Here is a 20630-nt window from a genome sequence, read left to right as displayed (position 1 = left end):
TTGGAGTACTGGGAAACTGAGCGTGGCGGGGAGGTACAGGGGTGGAGAGCCGGGCTTGGGGAACCGGGCACCGAGCAGCGAGCGTTGGGAGGGTTGGAATGCAGGGCACGGGGGGATGGAGAGCTGGACACAGAGAACGTGGCGCCGGGGGGATCCGGGCAGTCGGCGGCACGGGGGGCAGCCCAGCGTTCCCGGCGGCGCTGGAGCGAGCGCGGCCCCCCCAAACTCCCCCCCGGGGCGGCCCCTCCGCAGGTGCCTGGGCGCGGGCCCCGCGCAACCTGTTTGGCCGCTGCCGGCCCCGGGAGGTAGCGGCGGCCCCGGGGCTCACCTCGGCTCACCCCGGCCCCCCCGCGCCTGGCTCGGAGCGCGGCCGCTGCCCGGCGCTGGCGGAAAGTGTGAGGAGCCGCCGCCGGCCCCGGGGCTGCCAAGGCAAACAGGGCCCCGCGCAGACGTTATGTCAGCGGGCGGGGGGGCGGCGGCGGCGGGAGCAGGACCCCCACCCACCCTCCCGCCGGGCCCCGGTATCGGGCACCTGCCGCCGCGCCTCGCCCGGCCGCCCGCCCGTTTCGGTCCCCCCAGCTCCGTCCGTCCGTGCACCTGCATCCCTGCCGCGGGCACCGGCCCGCCGGGTTCGGGGCTTCCGCGGGGGCAGCGGGGGCGCCCCGCAGAACCACCCCCCCGCCTCGCCGCTCCCCGCCCGCCCCCCGGGCTGCCGCTCGCCGTGGCCGCTTCGCTCTGCCGGAGCCGGCGGCGACGCCCCCGGTGCCGTTCCCCCCGACGGCGCGGCCGCACTCACCTCTCGCGGCGGGGCCGGGGCCGGGGCCGAGGCCGGGCGGGGGCCGCGGTCTCAGCCGGGCCGGCGGCGTGGCAGGAAGGACCGGGTGGTCATCGCGGCCCACGGCGGCCGCCTGCAGAGGGCACTGCTGGTCCCCGGAGCCGAGCCCCGTGGGCGGCACCGACACGCGTGGGGACATGAGGGGTCTCTTGGTGCCGGCGGCACCGTTTATTGGGGTTAAAAACAGCAGACGCGGCATGGGAAATCGGGGACCCCCGCAGCTGCACTTGCCTGGGGTGTCCCTGCGCTGCCACGACGGCTGAAGGACCGCCCGGGGCCTGGCAACCCCACCTTGGGCGACTTTGCACCGACTCCTACCCCAGGGGTGCTGACCTGCCCCCCCATTCGCTCCAGCTGTGCTCACCTGCCCCAGCACCTGCCCCACACTCCAGCGGTGTTCACCTGCTCCCCACCCATCCAGCTGTACTCACCTGCCCCACACTCCAGCTTTGCTAACTTGCCCCACACCCATCCACCTGCCCCATATCCCAGCTGTAGTCATGGCCCCACCCCACCCCAGCAGTGACAGTTCACTTTCTTTCCCCTCGCTTGCTGTGACACCCACACAGGCCCACAGCCCGCCTCCTGCCCCCCACTCTGTCCCACTTCCCTTCTCTCCTGCTCCCCCCAGCCCATTCTGCCCTGGCTGCCACCTCCTGAGGCCTGGCCTGGCCAGCGGGGACTCCTGCCTCACACCTTGGGTTTTTTTGCAAAAATAGATAAATTAATATATATTTAACTATTAAAGTAATAAAATTAAAAGAATACATTAAATAGCGCCCTGTGTCACTGAGAGCCCCATGGTTGGGGGCAGCAGGTGCTGGCAGGGTGGTGAGCCAGGCACAGGGGGCACTGCCCCTCAGGGCTAGGGCAGAGGGTCCCCAGAGTCAGGACAGTCCTGCTGCAGCACAGCCCTGGAAGACAAAGGCTGGAGGGTGGTGGAGGGGCCCCCTAGCTTGTGCACCTGCTCTGAGCAAGCTCCTTGACATCCCCCCACAGGCCCCAGCCCCTCAGCGCAGCTGGTTCAGCAGGACCTCAAGCCAGCACGGGCACGAGGTGATGAACTGCCGAGAGTAGCAGGGTCCCCAGCCCTTGGCAAAGCTGATGCGGATGCTGTGGGGGTCGGAGGGCCCCTCCCCGGGGAGCCGCCAGCCCTCTTTGCCCCCCACCTGCTCATAGTCGAACACCTTTGCCGAGTAGCCAGGTAGCACCTTGAGGACAGTGAGCCTGCAGGCCCCGGGGGGGCTCAGGGTGGGCGAGCTGACGAAGATGGGGTGCTTGCTGCGATTGTAGGCCCAGATGCCGCCTGGCTCCCGGCTCAGCAGCAGCCCCCGGCCGATCTTGCCACGTGCCCGCCGGACAGCACGGCTGCGGTGGGCAGCTGGCAGCTGGGCCAGGCAGAACCCGCTGCCCCATGGCAGCTCACAGAAGACATTCACTGATGCCTCGTGCACGGCATAGAGGCGGCCCACACGTGTCCGGTGCTCCCAGTAAGCCAGTTTGCACCAGCAGCCATCCTTGATGGTGCTCTGTGAGAGGCTGGTGTCTGGCAGGGGAGAACAGAGCCATCGTCATGACCGAGCCATGCAGCTGGATGGGCTGAGGGGAGTGGGCACAGGGGGGTCTGCGGACAGAAGGGTGTACTGGCACCCCGAGGATGCCTCAGCACAGGCTCTGGCACTGGGTGTGAGTCACTGGAGCTGTTCCTGGTCCCCAGGGACCCTGGTGACGGGTGGGGCGGGCAGGGGCAGAGTGTGTGTGTGGTGGCGGCTTGGCAGCCTTGGTGGCCAGCGGCCAGGCAGGAGCTGTGGTCATGTGCGTCAAGGCACATTGTTTGTGTCCCCATAGGCAGTGCTTCCTCTGGTGAGGAGCCTGGCGCTGCCAAAAATAACAGGAGCTGCAGTGGGGGGGCCGAGCCCGGGCTGCCCCTCCAGCAGGAACCCCTCATCCCATGCTGGAGCCTTTTCCTCCTGCTAGGAGTGGCTGCTGGCTCTGTTCCCTGCTTTTCAGGTTCTGTCCCCTCCAATCTCTGCTCCTGACCCAGGGGTTCAGCCTTGCCCGGTGCCCTCCTGTCCTCTGGGTGTGGCATACACAGTGTGGTGGGACTCTCTTACCGTGCCAGTCCCCACCTTTGCAGCTGAACTCTAGGAGCTGAGTGCCAGGGTGCTGGGGCTCGTCTGGCCAGGAGGGACCACAGCATGCCTTCGAGTAGGGGGGTGGTGGGGTCTCTGTGGAAGGGAGAGAAAGCAGTGAGGGGCTGGGCATGCATTCTGCCCCTCTCAGAGGCCCCTAGAGCCCAAAGAGGGCCCCAGGGAGCACAGCTGAGAGCCTGGGTGGACAAGGGGGCCTCCGGTGTTGCCACCAGCACTCACCAGGTACAGCCAGGCGGCTGAAGTGGTGGGGGTTGCAGCAGAGTGCAGCCAAGTCCCCGCAGACCCCCCGGTGCCCAGTACAGTAGCAGAGGTGCTTGAGCTCATGGGGCTGGTGAACGTCGGGCCAGCGGAAGAGGCGGCAGAGCAGGACTTGAGGGGGGAGCCCCTGCTTGGCCCCTCGCACATCCCCCCGTGGTGCCCAAACACAGCTGGACTCCCAAGCGCCCCGGCTCTCCACTGCCAGCACCAGCAGCTCCAGCTCCTCATCCTTCAGCTTCTTGAAGAGGGCATGAGCTGCTGGTTTGAGGGTGCTGGGGCTGTCCTCAGGGCCTGCTGTTGCACAGCGCTGCCGCCACAGCCGCCGCACGAGCCCCGCGCGGCGGGAGCGGAACATGGGGCGGCAGTGGGGACCACCTGCAGGACAGGGACAGGCATCACCTCCGTCACCTCCCGTGAGAGGGCTGTGGCTGCAGGGGGTCCTGGTGGGGACCTGCTGCATCCTCCTGTGTCCTCCCACGAGGCTGCTTTGCCTGGATTTGCTGCTGCCTGTGCCCCACATTGCTGCCGTCCCCACCGCGAGGGCACGGCTCCACTTCGAGGGGTACTGGCATCCCGGAGACCATATCAGACGTGACTCCAAAAACAACCCTCCACTGCTGGGGAACCTGCCTGTGCTGACGGTCCCCGTGCCCCTGCCCACAGCACCCGCCCACTCCTCTGTGGCCCCACCGTGGGGCTGGGTAAGGGGTCCCTGGGGAAAGGGGTCTCACTCACGGTGGGTGGCGCAGGAGGGCGCGAGGCTCCGAAGCGGCGCATAGGGCTGTGCTCTCAGGGCGGCCGGCACTGCTCTGCCAGCCGTGCGTCACTGCCTGCACTTTTTCCTGTGCCGGGATGCTCTCCCCTCCCCCGGACCTCCCTGTTTGGGGAATTCATTGATTCGCCCCCTCTCGGCCAGCCCTGAGGCTCAACCACGGCCAGAGCCACCACACCAGGACAGGGCATGGGCACCAGACGTGTGGGCTCCAGTGGTCAGGGATGCCCAGCACTGAGCTACCAAGGCAGCTGGGCACAGCTGGGAGCCCAGACACCAGTTCACACCCACGGGGGCAGGGTCCGGCTGGAGGAGCTGATCTGGGCAGGGGGAAGTCATGTGGCACAGCAGCAGGGCACCATCCTCGCAGACCCTGTTCCCACTCATGTCCACACAGGGGTTGTAAGGACCACCTAAGCCCCTTATGGCACCTTGGGCAGGGGTCCCTGTCTTCCCATAGCCCTCGGCCCGACCAGGGCCCCCCACTGCGGGCGCTGGGTGAGGGTGGGAGCCTGCTCCACAACAAAAGAGCTAATGTAAACGGGACCCTTATCCCGTGCTGGGCCAGGCTTCCTGCTCCTGACTTCCCGCTGAGATAAGGGAGGCCACGCTGGCGCCAGTGCTGCCGCTGAGGACGAGGACGGGGTGTGCAGAGCCTTCCCTGCGCAGGCACCAGCACAAGGAGCATTGGGCAGAACGGGCTCAGGGACCCACAGCCACCCCCCCAGTGCCACCAGCCATGACCTTTGATGCAGCTCCCAGCCAGGCTGGGCCCATTGGAGACACTTTTTGCTCCTGCTGCTTCCTGCAGACTCTTGGCAGCACAGGACTGGGACGTGAAATGGCTGGAGAGGATGGGGAGGGGAAGCAGGAGATACTGGAGAGCCCCAGCTTCCCACTCCTGCCCCTTGGCCCCAGGGGATGTGGGGACCCTCAGCCCTGGGCAGGGGTGAGAGGTGGGCTGGGGTGCCTTGGTGCTACGCAGGGCGAGGGCTGGAAGGTTTGAGGACGCACATGCGCGCGCGCGCACACACACACACACGCTCTCTCCCAGAGCTCTCTCCAAACAGATGCAGCCAGTCAGGCGCTGCTCAGGTTTACTGGGGGTCTATGACTGTGGGGAGTGCAGCGTCCCAGCACCGGGGGTCCGTCAGCTCCATCAGCACGTGGCGACAAGCACAGTCCTGGGGAGGGCAGAGAGGCACAGCAGGTGAGGACCCACTGATCAGCATCAAGGCTGCGCCCCCCCCAGTCCCCAGAAGCAGCACAGCCAGGCCCCCTGTCACCCCCCAAGCACCATGACCAGGACCTTTTCGCCCCCAAGAGCACCATGGCTGGGCTCCATCACCCACCAGGCACCACGACTAGGACACTGTCACACCCCAAACACCACATCAAGTGGGCAGCTGCAGGCAGGTCACTCACCCACAGAGGCAGGGCGGGCAGGGAGTGCTGGAGGTCCTGCAGTACTGAAGTGGGGGGGAGGGGGCATTCCCTAGTCCAGCAGCTCACGGATGCACCAGCTGCAGAGAAGGAGGTAGACGCACTCCCGCAGCAGCCGCAGCAGCCAGGAGCCCAGGCGCAGCCCCAGGGAGGTGGTGGCGGGCGCTGGCACTGCCAACGCCCGTGGCCGTGCCCGCGGAGCGCCCAGTGGATGGGGTGCCGTAGTCCAGAGGAGCTGCATGGCTGATGAGGGATCAGCTGGATCTGATGTGAGCGGGAGAGGCAGCAGTGCAGATACGCAGGGCCCTGGCAAGCCCTGGAACCTGCTACATTTTCCATGCTTCCAAAACCTCCACAACAGTGGGTACAGCGAGGGGGGCACGGCCTGGGGACCCTTTTGTTCCTCCCACTCCTGCCACTGCCCCAATGGGGCCCTTGGGACCCAACGAGGCCACGCGCCAGCGCAGCGCAGACCACAGCAGGTTTATTCAGTGCTGACAGGCAGCAGGTTTATTCAGTGTCATTCCCGGCAGCTTTCCAGAGGAGCCTCCCAGAGCATGGCCTTCACAGCCGGGAGGTGCGCTCCTCTTCCTCGTTCTCCAGCTCGTAGGCAGGCCGGTAGCTCTCCCGGCCCCAGGCGTCGGTGCAGCGCAGCGCTGGGTTCTTGCGCGTGTTGGCCATGCTCCCCAGGGAGGTGTAGCTGTGGAGGGAGGAGGTGGCTGTAGGGCTGTGCCTGGGGGCATTAGCTGTGCCCACAAAGAAGGCAGCACTGGGCACTTACCCCTTGTCATAGAGGATGCAGTAGGGAACAAAGAGCTTGCGCAGGAACTCCCAGATGTCCCGGTAGGTCCAGTCCTGCAGGCAGAATTGAACACGGATTGAGGCAGAGGCCTCCAGGGAAGCAAGCTGGACCCTGCTAGAGCCAGATGGTCCTCAGAGCACCTCTTTCCGTCCCAGTGCCTCCTCATACACAGGAATAAGGCCTGCCCGACAGCACCAGGCAGCCTGGCTGCAGCAAGAGGTACCCAGAGCCACGCCATGGGGCAGCAGGTGTGCTGGGGAAAGCAGGAATCATGAGAGAAGCCCTCCAGGATAAGGTTGGATCAGTGCCAGCTCCCAACCCCATCATTTTACCTCTCCCAGGCCCCATGGAGACAGTCCCAGCCCCAAAGCAGGTGGAGGCCCCGTACCAGCAAGGGGTTCACCCGCATGTACTGGGGCCAGTCAGGGTCTGTCATGCACATAGGGGTCAGGGTGCATGAGTAGGGGTCTGTCCGCCGCGTTCCCATCAGGACGGCCTCCAGCTGTGGCTGCTGCTCCTTTAGGTGGGCCAGGGCCTCCCGGATGGAGCCCTCCACAGTACAGAGCTGGACATCGTACCTGCGCAGGCAGGGCGGGCAACTGTCTACAGGCAATGCTGCACACCCCCTGCCCGGCAGCCCACCCTGCTCTGCCTCCTACCTCTGGACAGTGGCCTGGATGAACTGCTCCATTTCAGGGAAGGGGGACACGATGCGGATGTAGAGCACTTGCAGCCTCTCCTGCCTCACCGGGAACCGCCTGCGGAGAGACCCAGCACAGCTGGGCCCTGGCCCACAGCAACCAGAGGTAGGGCAGTATCCAGTCCCCATCAGACAGGCCCCAAGAATCCACTCATTCCCCCAGAGTGGGGCAAGTGAGAGCCCCAGAGCCCTGGCTGGGGTGTGCGGGATCCCCCAGCCCTGCCCCAGGCTGGAGCCCTGTGGGCAAGTACCTCTGCACAGCAGCGTGGACAAGGTGCAGCAGGGCCGTGCAGTCCTTGCCCCCGTTGAAGCCCACGCAGAGCTGGGCCAGGCTGTACTGGTCCAAAGCCTCCTCAATGGTTTGTAGGGCTGCTGCCACCTTCTGCCCAAGGGCCGAGCCTGCTGGGATGGGACAGTTGGTGCCTGCCCAGGTCACGCTGCCTCAGCACGGCCCCAGAGCCTGTGGCACCTCACCATCTGGATGTCTTGTTTCCTGGCACACAGTGGAGCCACTGCTGGCACCGCAGCAGAGAGCTTGTGCAACCCAGAGGTCTGTGCCACAATGGGACAGGGATCATGAGGGCACTGGGGAACTGCAGCACTGCTGCTGTTACTGCACACTGTGCTCTCAGACTCTGCCACTGCTGACCCTAACTGGGCTTACAGGTCCCACTCCCACCTGTGTGGGACAATGCAGAACCAGCAAAGCCTTAGCACGCCCCAATGAGCCCCCCAGCACACCACAACAGGCAAGCTCCGCTCCCAGGCCAGCATTCCCACTGCCCCCAGCCCTCCTGGGCTGAACAGAAGTGCAGAGGCACAGGTACCTGACTCTGCCAGGCTATAAACTTCCGTAGACGCCCGAGAAACGCAGTCTGTCACCAGTGGCACAGCAACACCCGGTGGCAACTGCCTCATCAAGAAGCCATACGCCTCCTCCAGGTCCTGCTCCGACTCAGAGTCCAGTGTCAGCTTCACGCGGTAGTAGTTGCTGGCCCAGTCCGGGTAGGAGCCCAGGCTGACGCGGCCCTGGAAAGCAGCATGGGCCTGGTCCAGCACGGGTACGATGAGGAGCTCGTCGGCTGCCACGTAGACGGCGCGGGAGTGGAATCGGGTCCGCTCACTGCGGAACACGTGAGCAAGGCCGTCCAGGGCACGTTCCATCAGCGCCGGGATGCCCGGGAAGATGTACACGTTGCGCACGCTGACCAGCGGGTAGTCGAAGGCGCTGCCGCGGCCATCCGTGCCATAGTTGAGGCGTGCGGACTCGGGGACCCGGGCCAGCTTCATCTCAGGGCACTGCGCCTCTGTCCTGCCGAAGAACTTGTGCACCAGGGCCACCAGCTCGGGGTGGGGGACGACATTCTCCTCGAAGGCCTTGGCCACGGCCTCGAAGGTCACGTCGTCGTGCGTGGGGCCGATGCCGCCCGAGGTGAGCACGAAGGTGAAGCGGGCGGCGAAGGCGGCCACCTCGCTAGCGATGGCCTCCACCTCGTCGGGCACCACCGAGATCCGGGCCACCTTCACGCCTAGGGCGCGCAGCCGCCGACACATGAAGAAGGAGTTGGTGTCCTGAGTGTGGCCCTGAGGGGGGACGGAGACACCCGTGACGACCCCCCAGCCCCGTGCACAGATCCCGGCCCGCCGCCCCCACCCCCGGGCCTGCTCCCCCCACTCCCCGGGCCGGCCCCAAGCCGCACCTTGAGGATCTCGTCGCCGATGACGATGATGCCGGCGGTGCTGGCGGAGCCCCGGGCTGGCCCCTCGACCGCCATGGAGCGGAAAGCAGCGGCGCGCAGGGCCCCGGCCGCCCGCAGCGCCTCCCCCCGCAGCGCCCCCCACATGGACCCTCCCGGACACTCACCCGGGCCGCGGCACCTCCCCGCGCGCTCATCGGGCCATCCGCCCGTCCGTCACGGGGCCTTGCCGGCACCCATTGGCCGGGAGGCGGGACCGCGGGGACGGAACCATCGCCGGGGGGAAATGGGGATGTCCCCCCTCGTGGCCATGGGCTCGCCCTGCGAGCGGGGGCCCCGGAAGCGCCCCCACCCTCACGGCCCCGGGATTCTCCCCGGGGGACACCAGGAGTCCCCCCAGCCCCTGGGAAACCCTCTGCTATCCCCGGGAACCCAGGCCAAGAGGCTCCGCGGTCCCGGGAGCCCCTCGACCCCCCTAACCACCAACCACAGACAGGAGCTCCCAAAAACATCACTTTATTGAAGCTTCGGAGGCCTCGCAACAGGAAAAACCCCCGGCACCGGCGCTGAGTCGCCACGGCGGCGCCCAGGGCCAGGGGGTGAAGCCCCCCAGGAACGCCGAGAAGGAGGAGGAAGAAGGTGCTTTCCCAGCTCGAACGGGCTGGGAGCCCCGGCAGAGCGGGGCCCACTCACTTTTCCGGCTTCTTGGGCAGCGGTCGTCGGAAGAGCAGGATGTGGGGCTCTGTAGGGGGAGAGGGGCGGTCAGGCCGGGCCCTCTGGGCGCTTCCCGCCCCCCCGCGGGGCTCACCTGGCTCATGGATCATGTAGTGCACCCAGCCCTGGCTCTGCTGCACCCCCAGGTTCCGCCACTCCGACTCCGACAGCAGGTGGGTCTTGGGCACCAGCTTGGCGATGTCCTTGGGCAGCATCACGTGCCTGCGGCCCCCACGCGACCCCCGGTGAACACTGGGGCGCCCCCGGGTCGCCACACCCCCACACTCCCCAGGGACCCTGACCCGGTCACCCCCACAGCCTCTAATTCCTAGGATCAGGTTCTTCCCCTCGGGGAACCGTTAACGGGACCGACTCCGTGACCCGACACAGAGCCCTCAGCGGGCCCCCTCCGTTACCGCGATAACTTCCCTCTTGCTCCACAGGGCAACCCCACCTCGCCCACCACCCCCCTTCCACCAGCGAGCCTTTAACGGCCTCTCCCCCCACCATGCACCGTTACTGGGACATCCTCCCCTCACCCGTCCCCGCGGGAAACCGTAACCGAGCTCCCTCCCTCCTTACCAACCACCCGTTACCGGCCCCCCCCGCTCCCCCGGGAGGCCCTTCCCGTACCGGTACTCGAACTCCTCGTCGTCGTACTTGTCGGAGTAGTAGATCTGTTTGTGCGCCATGACGGGCCCTCCGCGCCCCCTCGGCCCCCCCCCGCCCCCCCAGCGGCCGTTGGTTCCTCCCCCGCCCCTTTTCCTGGGGCGCTTTTCAAACGCCGCCGCCCCGCGCTCCCATTGGCCGGCACCGCCCAGCGGGGGGGCGGGGCGCGAGCCCATTGGCCCGTGCGTGCGCGGCACTTCCCGCGGGCCGGCGCGCGGCCCCGCGATTGGCTTGGGTAAGGTCACGTGACCGACGGGGGCGCGGCGCGCGTGGGCCGGAAGTGAGTGGCGGCGGGGGCGCGCACAGGGTGGGGGGGCGCGCGCAGGAACGGCACCGGCGGGGGAGCGGCGGCGCGAGACCCGCGCGAGGCCGATGGTGCCCGGTGAGCGCGCGCCGGCCGGGGCGGGGCGGGGCGGGGGTGGAGGGGTCCCCCCCGCGCAAGCGCCCCCGCGGCCCGAGGCCGCCGCAGGCCTAGGGCCCCGCGGTGCCCGTCCGGGACTTGAGTCCGCACCGCTCGCCGCCGCCGTCCTTCTGCCGCCACCCTCCCGAGGTGCCGTCGCTCCCAGTGCCGCCCTTCCTTTCCCAGCCGCCTCGTGTTCCCGGCGCGGGGGAGCCGAGCCCGGGGCAGGCCCCGACCTTCCTGTACGAGGCCCGGCAGGGGCTGGAGGTGGCGGTGCCGATGCCGGGCTGTGCCGTGCTCCCGGGACGGTCCCGGAGTGACCCACCCGGCGTGGCGGCTGCCGTGTGTGCCCGGGGCTCGGGCTCGCATCGCCCTGTGCCGTGTTGGTGCAGGACACGGCAGGGACGCAGCTCCAGGGGCGCTGCGGGACCTGGGGAGACCCCCGAGCCCTGGACCGGCAGGACCTCCGGGACGGGGGCAATGGCTGCGTTTGGATGGTTCCTTGGCCGCCCTGCCTTTTGTGCCTCAGACCAAGGCGGGGTGACTTTCCTGAGCAGGCCGGGCTGTTGTGGGCAGGGGTGGCTGTCCCCCTTTGTAGGCCTTTGTCTGCTCCCCAGCGCTGCGTTGAGTCCATCTGTTGTAGGCTGTCTCTGCCTCTTCCCTTGTAATCATTGGATGGGGCCACCCACACGGAGTAGACCCCAGACATGGGTTCTGAGGAAGCATCACCAGGGCCCTGCTCATCACGTTGGTGTGACAGAAGCCTCTGGCCAAAGGGCAGCTCTTGGCAGTGCTTCCTGGGGCCGCCCTGGGCTCGGCCTGGGGCAGAGGGGCCAAAGATGCCATCCCTTTCCAGCCAAGTGGGGCAGAAGGACCCACCCTTTGGTGGGAGAATGCTGTGGATGGGCCACCTCAGGAGCTGCTCAGAGTAGTGTCCCCTCCCCAGGAGGGTTACTAGTGACCTTTGGCAAGGCTGAGCACCCTGGCTCAGGGCTCTGACACTCCTTCCCTGCCACCAGCCTTGGCCCCTGGTGTCCCAAGGGCCCAGTCACCACCTCTGCTCAGCAGTGAGGGATGTGACATGGTGCTGCAGGGGTTGATCTCTACTGCCAGTGCCAGGCAGGGCCCTCTTATCTCACTATCTCCAGAGCAAATAGCCACAATGCTTGCCTGGGCTCCAGATAAGGGTGTGATTGCTGCTGGGCTGTAAATCATTCTGCTGCCCTGGACTGCTTGGCTGTCTCAGCCTCAGCTGGGTGGTGGGGGTGGGAGCAGGAAGAGCAGCAGCTCCGGAGCTGCTGCTTTGCTTTCCTTGTTTTCCTCTCACAGACCTTGCTGCCTCTCCCAGCTCCCCCCTTGTAGCCTCTTTCCAGGAGTCCCTTTTTTGCTGCTCTGCTGGGAGGAAGGGGCACAGCCCTCTGTGTGTCATTCTGCATCAGGGATGGAGGGGGGGGGGGGGCAGCTCTGCCCCTGGGCTGCCTCTGCTCCCCCTCCTTGCGTGTGGCTTTCGGGCGCTGGTTTTTGGGCTGGGCAGGGGTCGGCTCCAACACTTGTCTCAGGTCATGGAGTGACTCTCAGCCCCTGACACTGTTTGCCAGTGTGGGTAAGGCCTCAGCAGAGCTAGGCTTAGCCTTGTGCTCCTGCTCTGCTGCATCCCAGCTCTGTCTTCCCTCTGATGGGAAGCAGGTAGCTTCCCTGGCTCTCTCGTCCTGTGTACCAGCAGTGTGTTGTCACAGCTGCCACGGCCCTATCCGACTGCAGTCAGCATGGAGGAGCAGGGTCTGCCTCCTGGTACCAAGGCCCCTGCATTGGCAGGCTGGGGCAGGGCTGGCTAACTCCCTGTTTGTCCCTGAACCGCAGGTCGGAGTGCCAGACGAGAGGGGCTGTGCGTCTCTGCTCCCTGCCTGGGGCCTGCCCTGCCCTCTGCCAGCGATGGAGTACGTGGTAAGGACTTCGGTGGAGGACTAGGTGGCTTTGGTGGTGGATCCTGCCTGCCCTCTCTCCCTGCTGGGAGGGCCTCAGCCTCCTCCGCGGGTCTCCACTGGCCGTCTCCCAACCCCTCCTCAGAGTGAAGGAGAGGTTAGATGTCGTGTGCTGCAGCTGTGATGTTTGGGGGGGAAAAAATCAGCTGTTGGCTGGATTTGAGAGTTTTCCTTTGCTTCCTTCCTGCCTTGGAGGCTTGAGTTTGGCTGTGGTTGGACAGAGGGGGGTCTCCTGCCCAGGGGTGCGGTTTGTACGTGCGGCCGCCTGTTCCTTGCTGCGATTTCTTGCCAAACCATTGGCGTGTTCCAGGTCTCTGACTCAGCTCCCAGTTTGTGTTTCCTGGGAGGATATTGGTAGTGGGGCCCTGAGCGTGCCCTCTCTGCTTCTTTTCCTTGCCCTTGGCTGGAAGTTCCAGTCCCAGGTGCCTAAAAGTAGCTCATGTCCCTCTGTTTCTCACAGTCCAATGTCTTTTTGTGGTGGCAGGGCACATGGAGCAGCTTCCTTGGGGACAGTTGCTCCAGCTGCTCTGCTGGAGGGGCAGGAACTCCTGCTGCCTGCCTGGCAAGGGATGGGGCTTGGGGCTGCCTGCTCAGGCAGGGGTAGGTTTTTTGTATCTCCACGCGCCTCCAGGTTTGCCTTCTGCACTGGGAGCCCACTGGGAGGGAGGGCTCTGATGCCCTGGGGTGGGCTCTGGGGCTGAGGGACTGTGGTGGCAGCACTTCTGGTCTCCAAGGGCTGGGAGCAGCAATGCACCTTGTCACATCACCACAGGTGATGTGGGCAGGCTGGCCTCAAAGGTCCTGAGAAAATCAGGAATTACTCCAGCTTATAAAAGCAGAGGTGTGTCTGAGCAGGGGCTGTGGCTGTAGGGCTCATCAACCCTTTGCTGCCTGGCAGGGATGGTGGCTCCAGGCCCTGAGGTGGTGGGAAGAGGGCGAGGAGACACTCCTGCCCCCAGGCAGTTCCCTTCTGCTCTTAATCCTGGCAGGCCCTGGGGTAGTGTCAGGGCCTGTGGAGCTGCTGTGCTGGATGACCCCAGCCCCACACCCACTAGTGGCCAGCCCCTTGTGGGCAAACCCTGCTGCCCCCGCAGCCATTTGACACCACCCAGCTGGGCTCCCCTGGCACAAGGGCTGTGCTGGCCCCTCACTGGGCGGGTGGCTTCCTGGCTCCCTGGCCCCAGGCTTCCTGCTTTTCTTTAGAGCAGTGGCGCTGCTGGCCACGGGAAGGTCACAGCGCCAGCCAGGGGCCCCTGGAGGGGATGAGCACTGTGTGGGACGGCCAGCATGGGCTCCCTGTGCCCACAGGACCCTTAGGCTGAGGTGGGGGCTGGCATTTGCAGAGCTGGTGTGTGTGGCCCAGGAATGCTGCTGTGACAGACCCACTGTCACGAGCCATAGGCCCTTGCATCGTGCAGAAGGCAATTTCCAGCTGCATTTTTTCCTTTCCCTATCCCTGTGGCAGTGTGCCAGGCTTTGGGAAGTGGGGCAGAGCAGCTGCCAGTGCTGAGCAGTGCTGGGTGAGGGCTCCAAAGCCAGGGGAGCCCTTCGCTTGGCCTGGATTTACCTGGTTTTAGTTTGGTGGCCATTTTACAGAGCATGTAGTGGTTGGGAAGGCTCTGGCCTGTGGTATGTCAGGGGTTGGTTCTGCCCGAAATCGCTACCTCATCCCACGGGTGGTGGAGGGGGAAGAGCTCTTATTCCTCGGTGGGGCCAAGGCTGTAGAGGACAGCATGGCCAGGCTGACCCAAGTTCCTGCTGCACACGAGTACCCCAAAGATGGGGGAACAGGGAAGACCTGCCCTTGAGCCCTCTGATCCACAGGTGGGAGCCCTGCCTGGCTCCCCGTGGCTGAAGGGGCCAATTTTTGCCCCCTGGCATGCTCCCGCTAGCTCCGCGTGTGACCTTGAGTTTTCTGCTCCAGATAGACGCTGGGTCCCCACCCCTCGCCGGGAGCCCCTCCTGCGCTGCGCCCCAGCCCCAGCGCAGCCCCCGCTGCGGGCAGAGCCTGCCCTGCTGCCCGTGAGTCAGCACTGCCCTTCCAATCAGCCGCAGCCCTCTCTTCTCCTCTCCCGGGAGGAGCCGCCGGGATGTGGAAAGCAGCAGCAGCAATGAGCTGCAGCCTCTCCCTCCAGCTCCCTGCCACGACTGGGGGTCCATGCTGAGACGCTGCCTCGCCCAGGGCACAGCCCACCTGTATCCTGCACCTGGCCGGCCCTCCAGGCGAGATCCGTGCTCTCTCAGGACTGGATGTCCCCAGCACTCCAGGCAGCTGCAAGCACTGGTGTCCTTTCAGCATCGCTGCTCCCCCCTGGCAGAGCCTGGCGAGCCAACGGCGGCTGCTCGCCGCCGGCACGTGGGTTTGCGTGGCGCTGGCCGCCACAGAAGGACCTTTTTCTTCCCTCCTGGATGGTGCTCAGAGCGGGGCTGGGCTGGGCTTGGATGCACTCTGTGGCAGCCTTGTCTCCGGGCTTTAAATATTCATGCTTTTGATTTCCTCTTAGCGGGCCGGCGAGCGGGTAGCTCAGGGGCCGGAGTGAGCGGCTGGGGCAGAGGGCGGCTGTGCCGGACCGAGCAGGGCAGAGGGAGCTGGATCCGGCCTCTGGATGAAGACAATGGGATTTGCTGCCGGCCTGGTGCTGGAGTGGCAAGGGGCTTGAGGATCTGCAGGCTGGGGACAGAGCGTTCTGAACTCCCCTTCCCGTGCCAGCGGCTCCCCAGGGGCATTGCTGCGGCCCCGTTTCCTCCCTGATGCGGCGTGTTGCTCTTGGTCTGAGCGGATCCGCTCATCCTCGCTGACGCCGATCGCGATCGATAGGCTGTGCCTGCGCCAGGCCGCCCCTGGTCCCGCTGCCCAGCGCCCCGGGCCCTGCTCTCCCTGCCAGCCATGCCGGGCTGGTGTGGACTTGGCGTGGAGCTCAGCCGAGGCTTCTGCTTGGGGGCAGCTTCCCGGGGGCTGCAGGCACTCAGACTCTCCGTGGGGCCCCTGTGAGGTCCAGCTGGCTGCCTCCACCCTGCTGCCACTCTGGACAGGGCGGCCCTGGCCCTTCTCACCTCTCTCCGCCATGGATCTCCTGCAAAAGAGCAAATACAGCCACCTGCGGAATGAGTCTGTCTCCTCTCTGGAGGAGGCCGGGGGGGAGCCGGGGGGCCCGTCCTCCCCTGTGGAGTCCCTTGCAAGCACGCAGTCTCTGCCTGGCTCCGTGTCTTCCTCCTCCTCCCTTGGCACCGCGGCGCCTCTTGGGGAGCTCTTACCTGAGTCGGAGGACAGCCCTACCACCCTTTGCTCCTTCTTCCCCAAAATGGCCAATCTGAAGCTCTCCAATCCTGCCAACCTGCTCAGCTTGCGGGGCTCTTCAGCTGGCAGCATCCCAGGGGAACCCAGGACCCCTGGGTTGTTGGCATCAGTGCCAGGGGGTGCTGCCAGCTCTGGCTCAGCAAGGCCTGTCACTGTCTGTTCCCAGGATATGAACAAGCTGAGCTGTGGGAAGAAGACACGTGTGGAAGGCGGCCAGCTGGGGGGTGACGAATGGACCCGCCACGGCAGCTTTGTCAATAAACCCACCCGTGGCTGGCTACACCCTGATGACAAGGTCATGGGCCCCGGGGTCTCCTACCACGTCCGGGTGAGTGCTGGGGACTGGGTCAGAGTGGGAAGGGTCACCATGGGGATTTGGGGACCTCCTGGCATGCTCCTTGGTGGGAGGGAGGGCAGTGGGGTGGGCGCAAGTGGGCAGTGTGATTCCCAGGGAGGTCACCACTGCGGAGCTGGGGTGCTTGGGGCCCCAGCCCCCTCCCTGGCAGCATGGGGGGTGAACCCCATTGCCGGCCAAACTCACCTTGCTCTCTTGCCCAGTACATGGGCTGTGTGGAAGTGCTCCAGTCCATGAGGGCTCTGGATTTCAACACCAGGACACAGGTCACCAGGTGAGCTCTGCCTCTCTCCAGGGGCTGCTGCTTTTGGGGAGGGGTGAGGGGGGTTATCTGAGTACCACGCAAGCCCCTGGTGGCATGTGGGGCTTTCAGTGGGGGCCAGGCTGCTGCAACCCATCAAACACTAACACCAGTGCGGTTTCCTCAGCTGGCGCTGCTGGGGGGGCTTCCACTTTGTCACCCTGTCACTCCTGTGCTGGTTCCTGTGTCCTCAGTCCCATGGCTGGGGGGGTCTTTGGGGGGCCAAGCTGTGGGGGACTGACATCTCTCTGTGCTCCCTGCAGGGAGGCCATTGGGTTGGTGTGTGAGGCTGTGCCCAGTGCCAAGGGAGCCGTGAGGAGGAGGAAGGTGAGGCCAGGCTGGGGAGCTGCTGGGGGAATGTGCATGGTTGGCTGGGCATGGGGCAGAGGATCAGATTCCAGCCTGGCTGGCTGTGGTGTGCTATGCTGTCAGCCCGGGGCTCTGATCTCCCACTGTGGCTTGGGCCAGGGCCAGTGGTGAGGATGAGGTGCCCGTCTCTGCTGAAGGGGTAGTGGGATGTGCCCTGTTCACGTGCCTGCTGGGCTGTGTGTGGCCTGAGGAGCCCCTTCCCACCCTGCCCTTTGCCCCCAGCCTTGTGGCCGCTCCCTGAACTCCATCCTGGGCAAGAGCAACCTGAAGTTTGCTGGCATGCCCATCACCCTGACCATCTCCACCAGCAGCCTCAACCTCATGGCCTCAGACTGCAAGCAGGTGAGAGCGGGAGGGGTGGAGGCTGGGCTGGTTTTGGACTAGCAGGAATCCTTGTGTCCTCCACCCCAGGTCTAGCAGGGGATGTCCCCAGCCTCCCAAAGGAATCTCTGGGTGGGCTATGTGACTTGCTGAGTGCCCACCTCCCTTCAGGCCCCAGGGCTGAAGAGGTGGGAGGAATATCCCATGTCCTTTGTGGGATCTCTTCTGGAGACTGTGAGACCCAAGTCCCCCTGCCTGAGGCCAGGTCTCCTGGTTTTGACCCTGCTCTCAGTGGCCCTAGTGATGTCCCAGTCCTTTTCCTGGAGGCCTGTGGCTCATAACCAGGGTTTCAGAGGCTTGTGAGCCCCCATGGCAGGCCAGCCCTGGGGGGAGCAGGACATGCCAGCCATGGCTGGGTGCCCAAGGAGCTCCTGACTGTGTCCAATGACCTCTCCACCTTGCAGATCATTGCCAACCACCACATGCAGTCCATATCCTTCGCATCTGGGGGAGACCCGGTGAGTATGCAGAGTCTCCATCCCTGCTCCCTGCTAGGGACTGGTGCCTCTCATGCCCTTTCTTGAGGTTTTGGGCCCTGTGCTCCCTGCTGGAGCCCTTTCTCACTGCTGGTGTCTCACCCACAGGACACAGCTGAGTACGTTGCCTATGTTGCCAAAGACCCCGTCAATCAGAGAGGTGAGGGTCCTCAATGCCAGAGCCCCATTTTGGGGGTGTTTAGGCCCAGCTCAGTGCAGGGGGAGGTGCTCGGTGACCCTTAAGGAAGCTCTGGGGTGTACGGGGCAGGCTCAGGGGTGAAGAACCTCACTGCTGGAGTTCTGCAATCCCATCCCACCATTTTCTGCTCAGCCTGCCATATCCTGGAGTGTCCTGAGGGTTTGGCGCAGGACGTGATCAGCACCATCGGTCAGGCCTTCGAGCTGCGCTTCAAGCAGTACCTGAAGAACCCCCCAAAGCTGGTGACCCCTCACGACAGGTCAGGGCAGGGTTGTGTGAGAAGGATAAAGGTGGGAGGGTGTCTGAGTTCAGTTTTGGAGAGGGAATGCAGCCTTGGCTGCTGTCGTGGACTTATCTGTGCTGTGCCTTCCCAGGATGGCAGGGTTTGATGGCTCTGCCTGGGATGAAGAAGAGGAGGAACCAGCCCCGGATCACCAGTACTACAATGACTTCCCTGGCAAGGAGCCTCCCATTGGGGGGGTTGTGGACATGCGGCTGCGGGATGGGGCTGCTCAGACCCCAAATCACTTGGGGGCCACGCTGGTGAGGCTCTGGGCACGTCCTCCTTGGAAAGCTCCATCTTACAAGGGAGATGCAGGGACCCTGACTGGGCTATTGGTTCTGCTTGGGGTTATCCCACCGTGAGAGTCATGGGATATGTCTCCCCAGTGTTTCTGGCAGCCCTGGGTGTGGGGAGTGGGAAGTGGAGGGAGCAAGAAGGGGAGTGGGGGCTCACCACTGCCTCTCCCTGCAGCCTGTGGGCCAGTCCAGTGGGGAGCATGACCCCCAGAAGCAGCACACTCCTGCCCAAGGTAACGTGACAGGTGTACCCCGTCCCAGTCTTCTTCCCTGGGCCCCGAGCTGAGGGCTGAGGTGGGCTGGAAACCTACTGACCCCAGTGCTCTTGGTTAGCAGGGAGAGAGAAATACCCAGCTCCAGTGGGCACATCTGGCCGCGTGGACCTGTTTGATGACCCATCCTATGTCAACGTGCAGAACGTGGACAAGACACGCCAGGCCCCAGCCACGGGCATCACAACCACAGCCAATGGCAGCACACAGAGGGACCTCTTCGACATGAGTGAGTGGGATGACAGCTGTGGCCAGGGCAGGGGTGGGTGGCTGTGGGCTTAATCATGGTCTCCCTGCTCCTCTGTTCCTTCAGAGCCCTTTGAAGATGCCCTGCGTGTACCCCCGTCCGTGCCCGTGGGGCTGCCCCCTGCCCAGGTGGTGGCCTCCATGGAGGAGCAGCTGAGAAGAGAGCCCTGGTACCACGGGAAGATGAACCGCAAAGAGGCTGAGAAGCTGCTGAAGGTGAACGGAGACTTCCTGGTGCGGGAGAGCACCACCACCCCGGGCCAGTATGTGTTGACTGGCCTGCAGGGTGGGCAGCCCAAGCATCTGCTGCTTGTCGATCCTGAGGGAGTGGTGAGTGCATGTTGGGGCCCAGGATGGAGCTCGGGACAGCTGGGGGGCATTAAAAGAGACACCAGGGCATTGGGGTTCTGCACCACTCATCAGGGGACAATTCTCAGCTGGCTTGGGGGATGGAGAGGGCCTGGTGGAGCGTGGGGGTGAGATGCAGTCTGTGCCCAGCCCGTGCCATGGAGGGGGGTGGCTTTAGCCCCCCGTGGGCTCCAACAGCCTCCTGAGAACCCCTTTCCTGGTGCCCCAGGTGCGGACAAAGGACCATCGCTTCGAGAGCGTCAGCCACCTCATCAGCTACCACATGGACAATCACCTGCCCATCATCTCAGCTGGCAGTGAGATGTGCCTGCAGCAGCCGGTGGAGAGGAGACTGTGAGCGCCCGGTGGGCCCCGTGCGCAGCCCCCCCAGTGCACAGCCCCCTGGCCCTGTTCCCTGCCCCAGGGAGCCCTCAGACTCTGTTGGGTGTTCTGCCCGGGACTGAGCATGGACTTGGCTGAGGACAGGGCCTGTCTCCCTTCACCCTGTGAGACTGGTGGCCATGGGGGGGCTCAGGCTGTGAGTGCCTGTGGGATGGGGGCTGCTATTGCACAGCCCCTGCCCCTCCACAGCCCCTGTGCACAGCAGCTCAGCTCCCACCAAAACCCAGCCCTGCTGCTGTGCCACAGCCACTCTGGTGCTCTCCAGCACGGGCTTGGGTCTGGCAGGTCTGAGCCCCCCCCTGAGCTGGAGGCAGCCTGGCCTTGTCTCTGGCCCCTGGGCCAAGGAAGGGGGCCCATGGGGGGCTCGACTCCCCCAAGCACGAGGCCTAGCTGGCCCCACAGTGACTGTACCGGATCACTTTACGTGTTAACTCTGTGCCTTGACCCCGCAGGTCCCACACACTTATGCAAGGGCAGGGGCTGGGGACAGAGTCCCCCCCCACTCCCCCCTGCACCCATCCCCCCTCCGTGCCGTGCTCATGCTCCAGGACTTGTGCCACGACATCCCCTCCCTGCACGGGCGGCTCTGTCAGCCTCGGAGGGGTGGCGGGAGGACCCCCCTGCATGCACAGCCTAACTCCCCCCCAAGCCAAAGCGCGGCCCTGCCTTCCTCGCAGTCCGGGGCCCCCTGGCCCCACTATACCAAAGGAACTGGTGGTTGTATATTAAAGTTGGTATTTCTCTAGGCCCTGGCTGGTGTGAGCTGGGGGAGGGGATCACCGTGGGCGGGGGGTCCCCCACGGGCTCTACAGCGGGTCCTTTCGCCTTTTCCTCCCCTTCCGGCCCTTGTAAGTGGTTCGGACCGTGTGTTTACCTCCCCTCCCCCTTCGCGCTTCACTTGGTTTGGTCCGAGCGGGGATGGGGGGGAGGGGCGGGGTACGCGGTAGATTGACGCATCTCGTGCGCGCCGTGATTGGCT

At 65.2% G+C, this 20630-nt stretch overlaps 4 protein-coding genes across 18 annotated transcripts; 1 reads left to right on the top strand and 3 right to left on the bottom strand.

Moving 5' to 3' along the window:
* Nucleotides 1–1793: 1793 nt before the first annotated feature.
* LOC116799674 (mothers against decapentaplegic homolog 6-like) lies at nt 1794–3808 on the bottom strand. 2 transcript variants are annotated; one of them, XM_032712984.1, is made up of 3 exons: nt 3208–3808; nt 2950–3063; nt 1794–2381 (listed from the first exon to the last, which is right to left on the bottom strand). In XM_032712984.1, exons 1-3 carry the CDS (start codon nt 3764–3766, stop codon nt 1846–1848), a joined length of 1209 nt encoding a protein of 402 aa, XP_032568875.1. In that variant the 5' UTR covers nt 3767–3808; the 3' UTR covers nt 1794–1845. The 2 variants fall into 2 exon arrangements, with proteins under 2 accessions (XP_032568875.1, XP_032568876.1); XM_032712985.1 differs by having other exon boundaries at nt 2965–3063; nt 3208–3807.
* Nucleotides 3809–5929: 2121 nt separating this feature from the next.
* Nucleotides 5930–8885, bottom strand: FLAD1 (flavin adenine dinucleotide synthetase 1). Of its 6 annotated transcripts, none has more exons than XM_032712976.1 (7): nt 8828–8885; nt 7791–8547; nt 7215–7365; nt 6923–7021; nt 6652–6841; nt 6243–6316; nt 5930–6161 (listed from the first exon to the last, which is right to left on the bottom strand). In XM_032712976.1, the coding sequence occupies exons 1-7, from the start codon at nt 8855–8857 to the stop codon at nt 6026–6028; spliced, it is 1437 nt and encodes a 478-aa protein (XP_032568867.1). In that variant the 5' UTR covers nt 8858–8885; the 3' UTR covers nt 5930–6025. The 6 variants fall into 6 exon arrangements, with proteins under 6 accessions (XP_032568867.1, XP_032568868.1, XP_032568865.1 ...); XM_032712977.1 differs by having other exon boundaries at nt 7215–7362; XM_032712974.1 differs by having other exon boundaries at nt 7215–7362; nt 8664–8830.
* Nucleotides 8886–9160: 275 nt separating this feature from the next.
* CKS1B (CDC28 protein kinase regulatory subunit 1B) lies at nt 9161–10271 on the bottom strand. Of its 3 annotated transcripts, none has more exons than XM_032712982.1 (3): nt 9957–10271; nt 9469–9596; nt 9161–9402 (listed from the first exon to the last, which is right to left on the bottom strand). In XM_032712982.1, the coding sequence occupies exons 1-3, from the start codon at nt 10217–10219 to the stop codon at nt 9350–9352; spliced, it is 444 nt and encodes a 147-aa protein (XP_032568873.1). In that variant the 5' UTR covers nt 10220–10271; the 3' UTR covers nt 9161–9349. The 3 variants fall into 3 exon arrangements, with proteins under 3 accessions (XP_032568873.1, XP_032568874.1, XP_032568872.1); XM_032712983.1 differs by having other exon boundaries at nt 10008–10153; XM_032712981.1 differs by having other exon boundaries at nt 9161–9596; nt 10008–10223.
* A 48-nt stretch (nt 10272–10319) lies between these two features.
* On the top strand, nt 10320–20397 carry SHC1 (SHC adaptor protein 1). Of its 7 annotated transcripts, none has more exons than XM_032712970.1 (14): nt 10401–10425; nt 12304–12387; nt 15890–16051; nt 16282–16352; nt 16643–16706; nt 16971–17090; nt 17534–17587; nt 17714–17765; nt 17937–18063; nt 18179–18347; nt 18559–18616; nt 18717–18884; nt 18969–19231; nt 19479–20397. In XM_032712970.1, exons 2-14 carry the CDS (start codon nt 12376–12378, stop codon nt 19605–19607), a joined length of 1449 nt encoding a protein of 482 aa, XP_032568861.1. In that variant the 5' UTR covers nt 10401–10425; nt 12304–12375; the 3' UTR covers nt 19608–20397. The 7 variants fall into 7 exon arrangements, with proteins under 7 accessions (XP_032568864.1, XP_032568861.1, XP_032568863.1 ...); XM_032712972.1 differs by lacking the exon at nt 10401–10425 and adding an exon at nt 10963–10978; XM_032712973.1 differs by lacking the exon at nt 12304–12387 and having other exon boundaries at nt 10320–10425.
* Nucleotides 20398–20630: the final 233 nt, after the last annotated feature.

The sequence above is a fragment of the Chiroxiphia lanceolata genome, chromosome 29 (assembly GCF_009829145.1).
Source record: "Chiroxiphia lanceolata isolate bChiLan1 chromosome 29, bChiLan1.pri, whole genome shotgun sequence".
In the NCBI taxonomy this organism is placed as follows: Eukaryota; Metazoa; Chordata; class Aves; order Passeriformes; family Pipridae; genus Chiroxiphia; species Chiroxiphia lanceolata.
Note: the sequence above shows the minus strand (reverse complement) of the source record. Positions and strands in the feature narration are given on the sequence as shown.

Excerpts from the sequence above, each read along its gene's own strand:
- CKS1B (XM_032712981.1), bottom strand. The coding sequence starts at position 10,219 with ATGGGCTCGCGCCCCGCCCCCCCGCTGGGCGGTGCCGGCCAATGGGAG. Across the intron at positions 9,597-10,007 it reads GACGAGGAGTTCGAGTACCG|GCACGTGATGCTGCCCAAGG; the intron begins GTACGGGAAGGG and ends TGGGGGCCGCAG.
- SHC1 (XM_032712966.1), top strand. The coding sequence starts at position 15,491 with ATGGATCTCCTGCAAAAGAGCAAATACAGCCACCTGCGGAATGAGTCT. Across the intron at positions 16,353-16,642 it reads ACCAGGACACAGGTCACCAG|GGAGGCCATTGGGTTGGTGT; the intron begins GTGAGCTCTGCC and ends TGCTCCCTGCAG. Across the intron at positions 18,348-18,558 it reads ATCACTTGGGGGCCACGCTG|CCTGTGGGCCAGTCCAGTGG; the intron begins GTGAGGCTCTGG and ends CTCTCCCTGCAG.
- LOC116799674 (XM_032712984.1), bottom strand. The coding sequence starts at position 3,766 with ATGTGGGGCACAGGCAGCAGCAAATCCAGGCAAAGCAGCCTCGTGGGA. Across the intron at positions 3,064-3,207 it reads CAGCCGCCTGGCTGTACCTG|AGACCCCACCACCCCCCTAC; the intron begins GTGAGTGCTGGT and ends TCCCTTCCACAG. Across the intron at positions 2,382-2,949 it reads CAAAGGTGGGGACTGGCACG|ACACCAGCCTCTCACAGAGC; the intron begins GTAAGAGAGTCC and ends CTCCCCTGCCAG.
- FLAD1 (XM_032712974.1), bottom strand. The coding sequence starts at position 8,807 with ATGTGGGGGGCGCTGCGGGGGGAGGCGCTGCGGGCGGCCGGGGCCCTG. Across the intron at positions 7,022-7,214 it reads GTCCACGCTGCTGTGCAGAG|GCGGTTCCCGGTGAGGCAGG; the intron begins GTACTTGCCCAC and ends GTCTCTCCGCAG. Across the intron at positions 6,842-6,922 it reads ATCCAGGCCACTGTCCAGAG|GTACGATGTCCAGCTCTGTA; the intron begins GTAGGAGGCAGA and ends CTGCCTGCGCAG.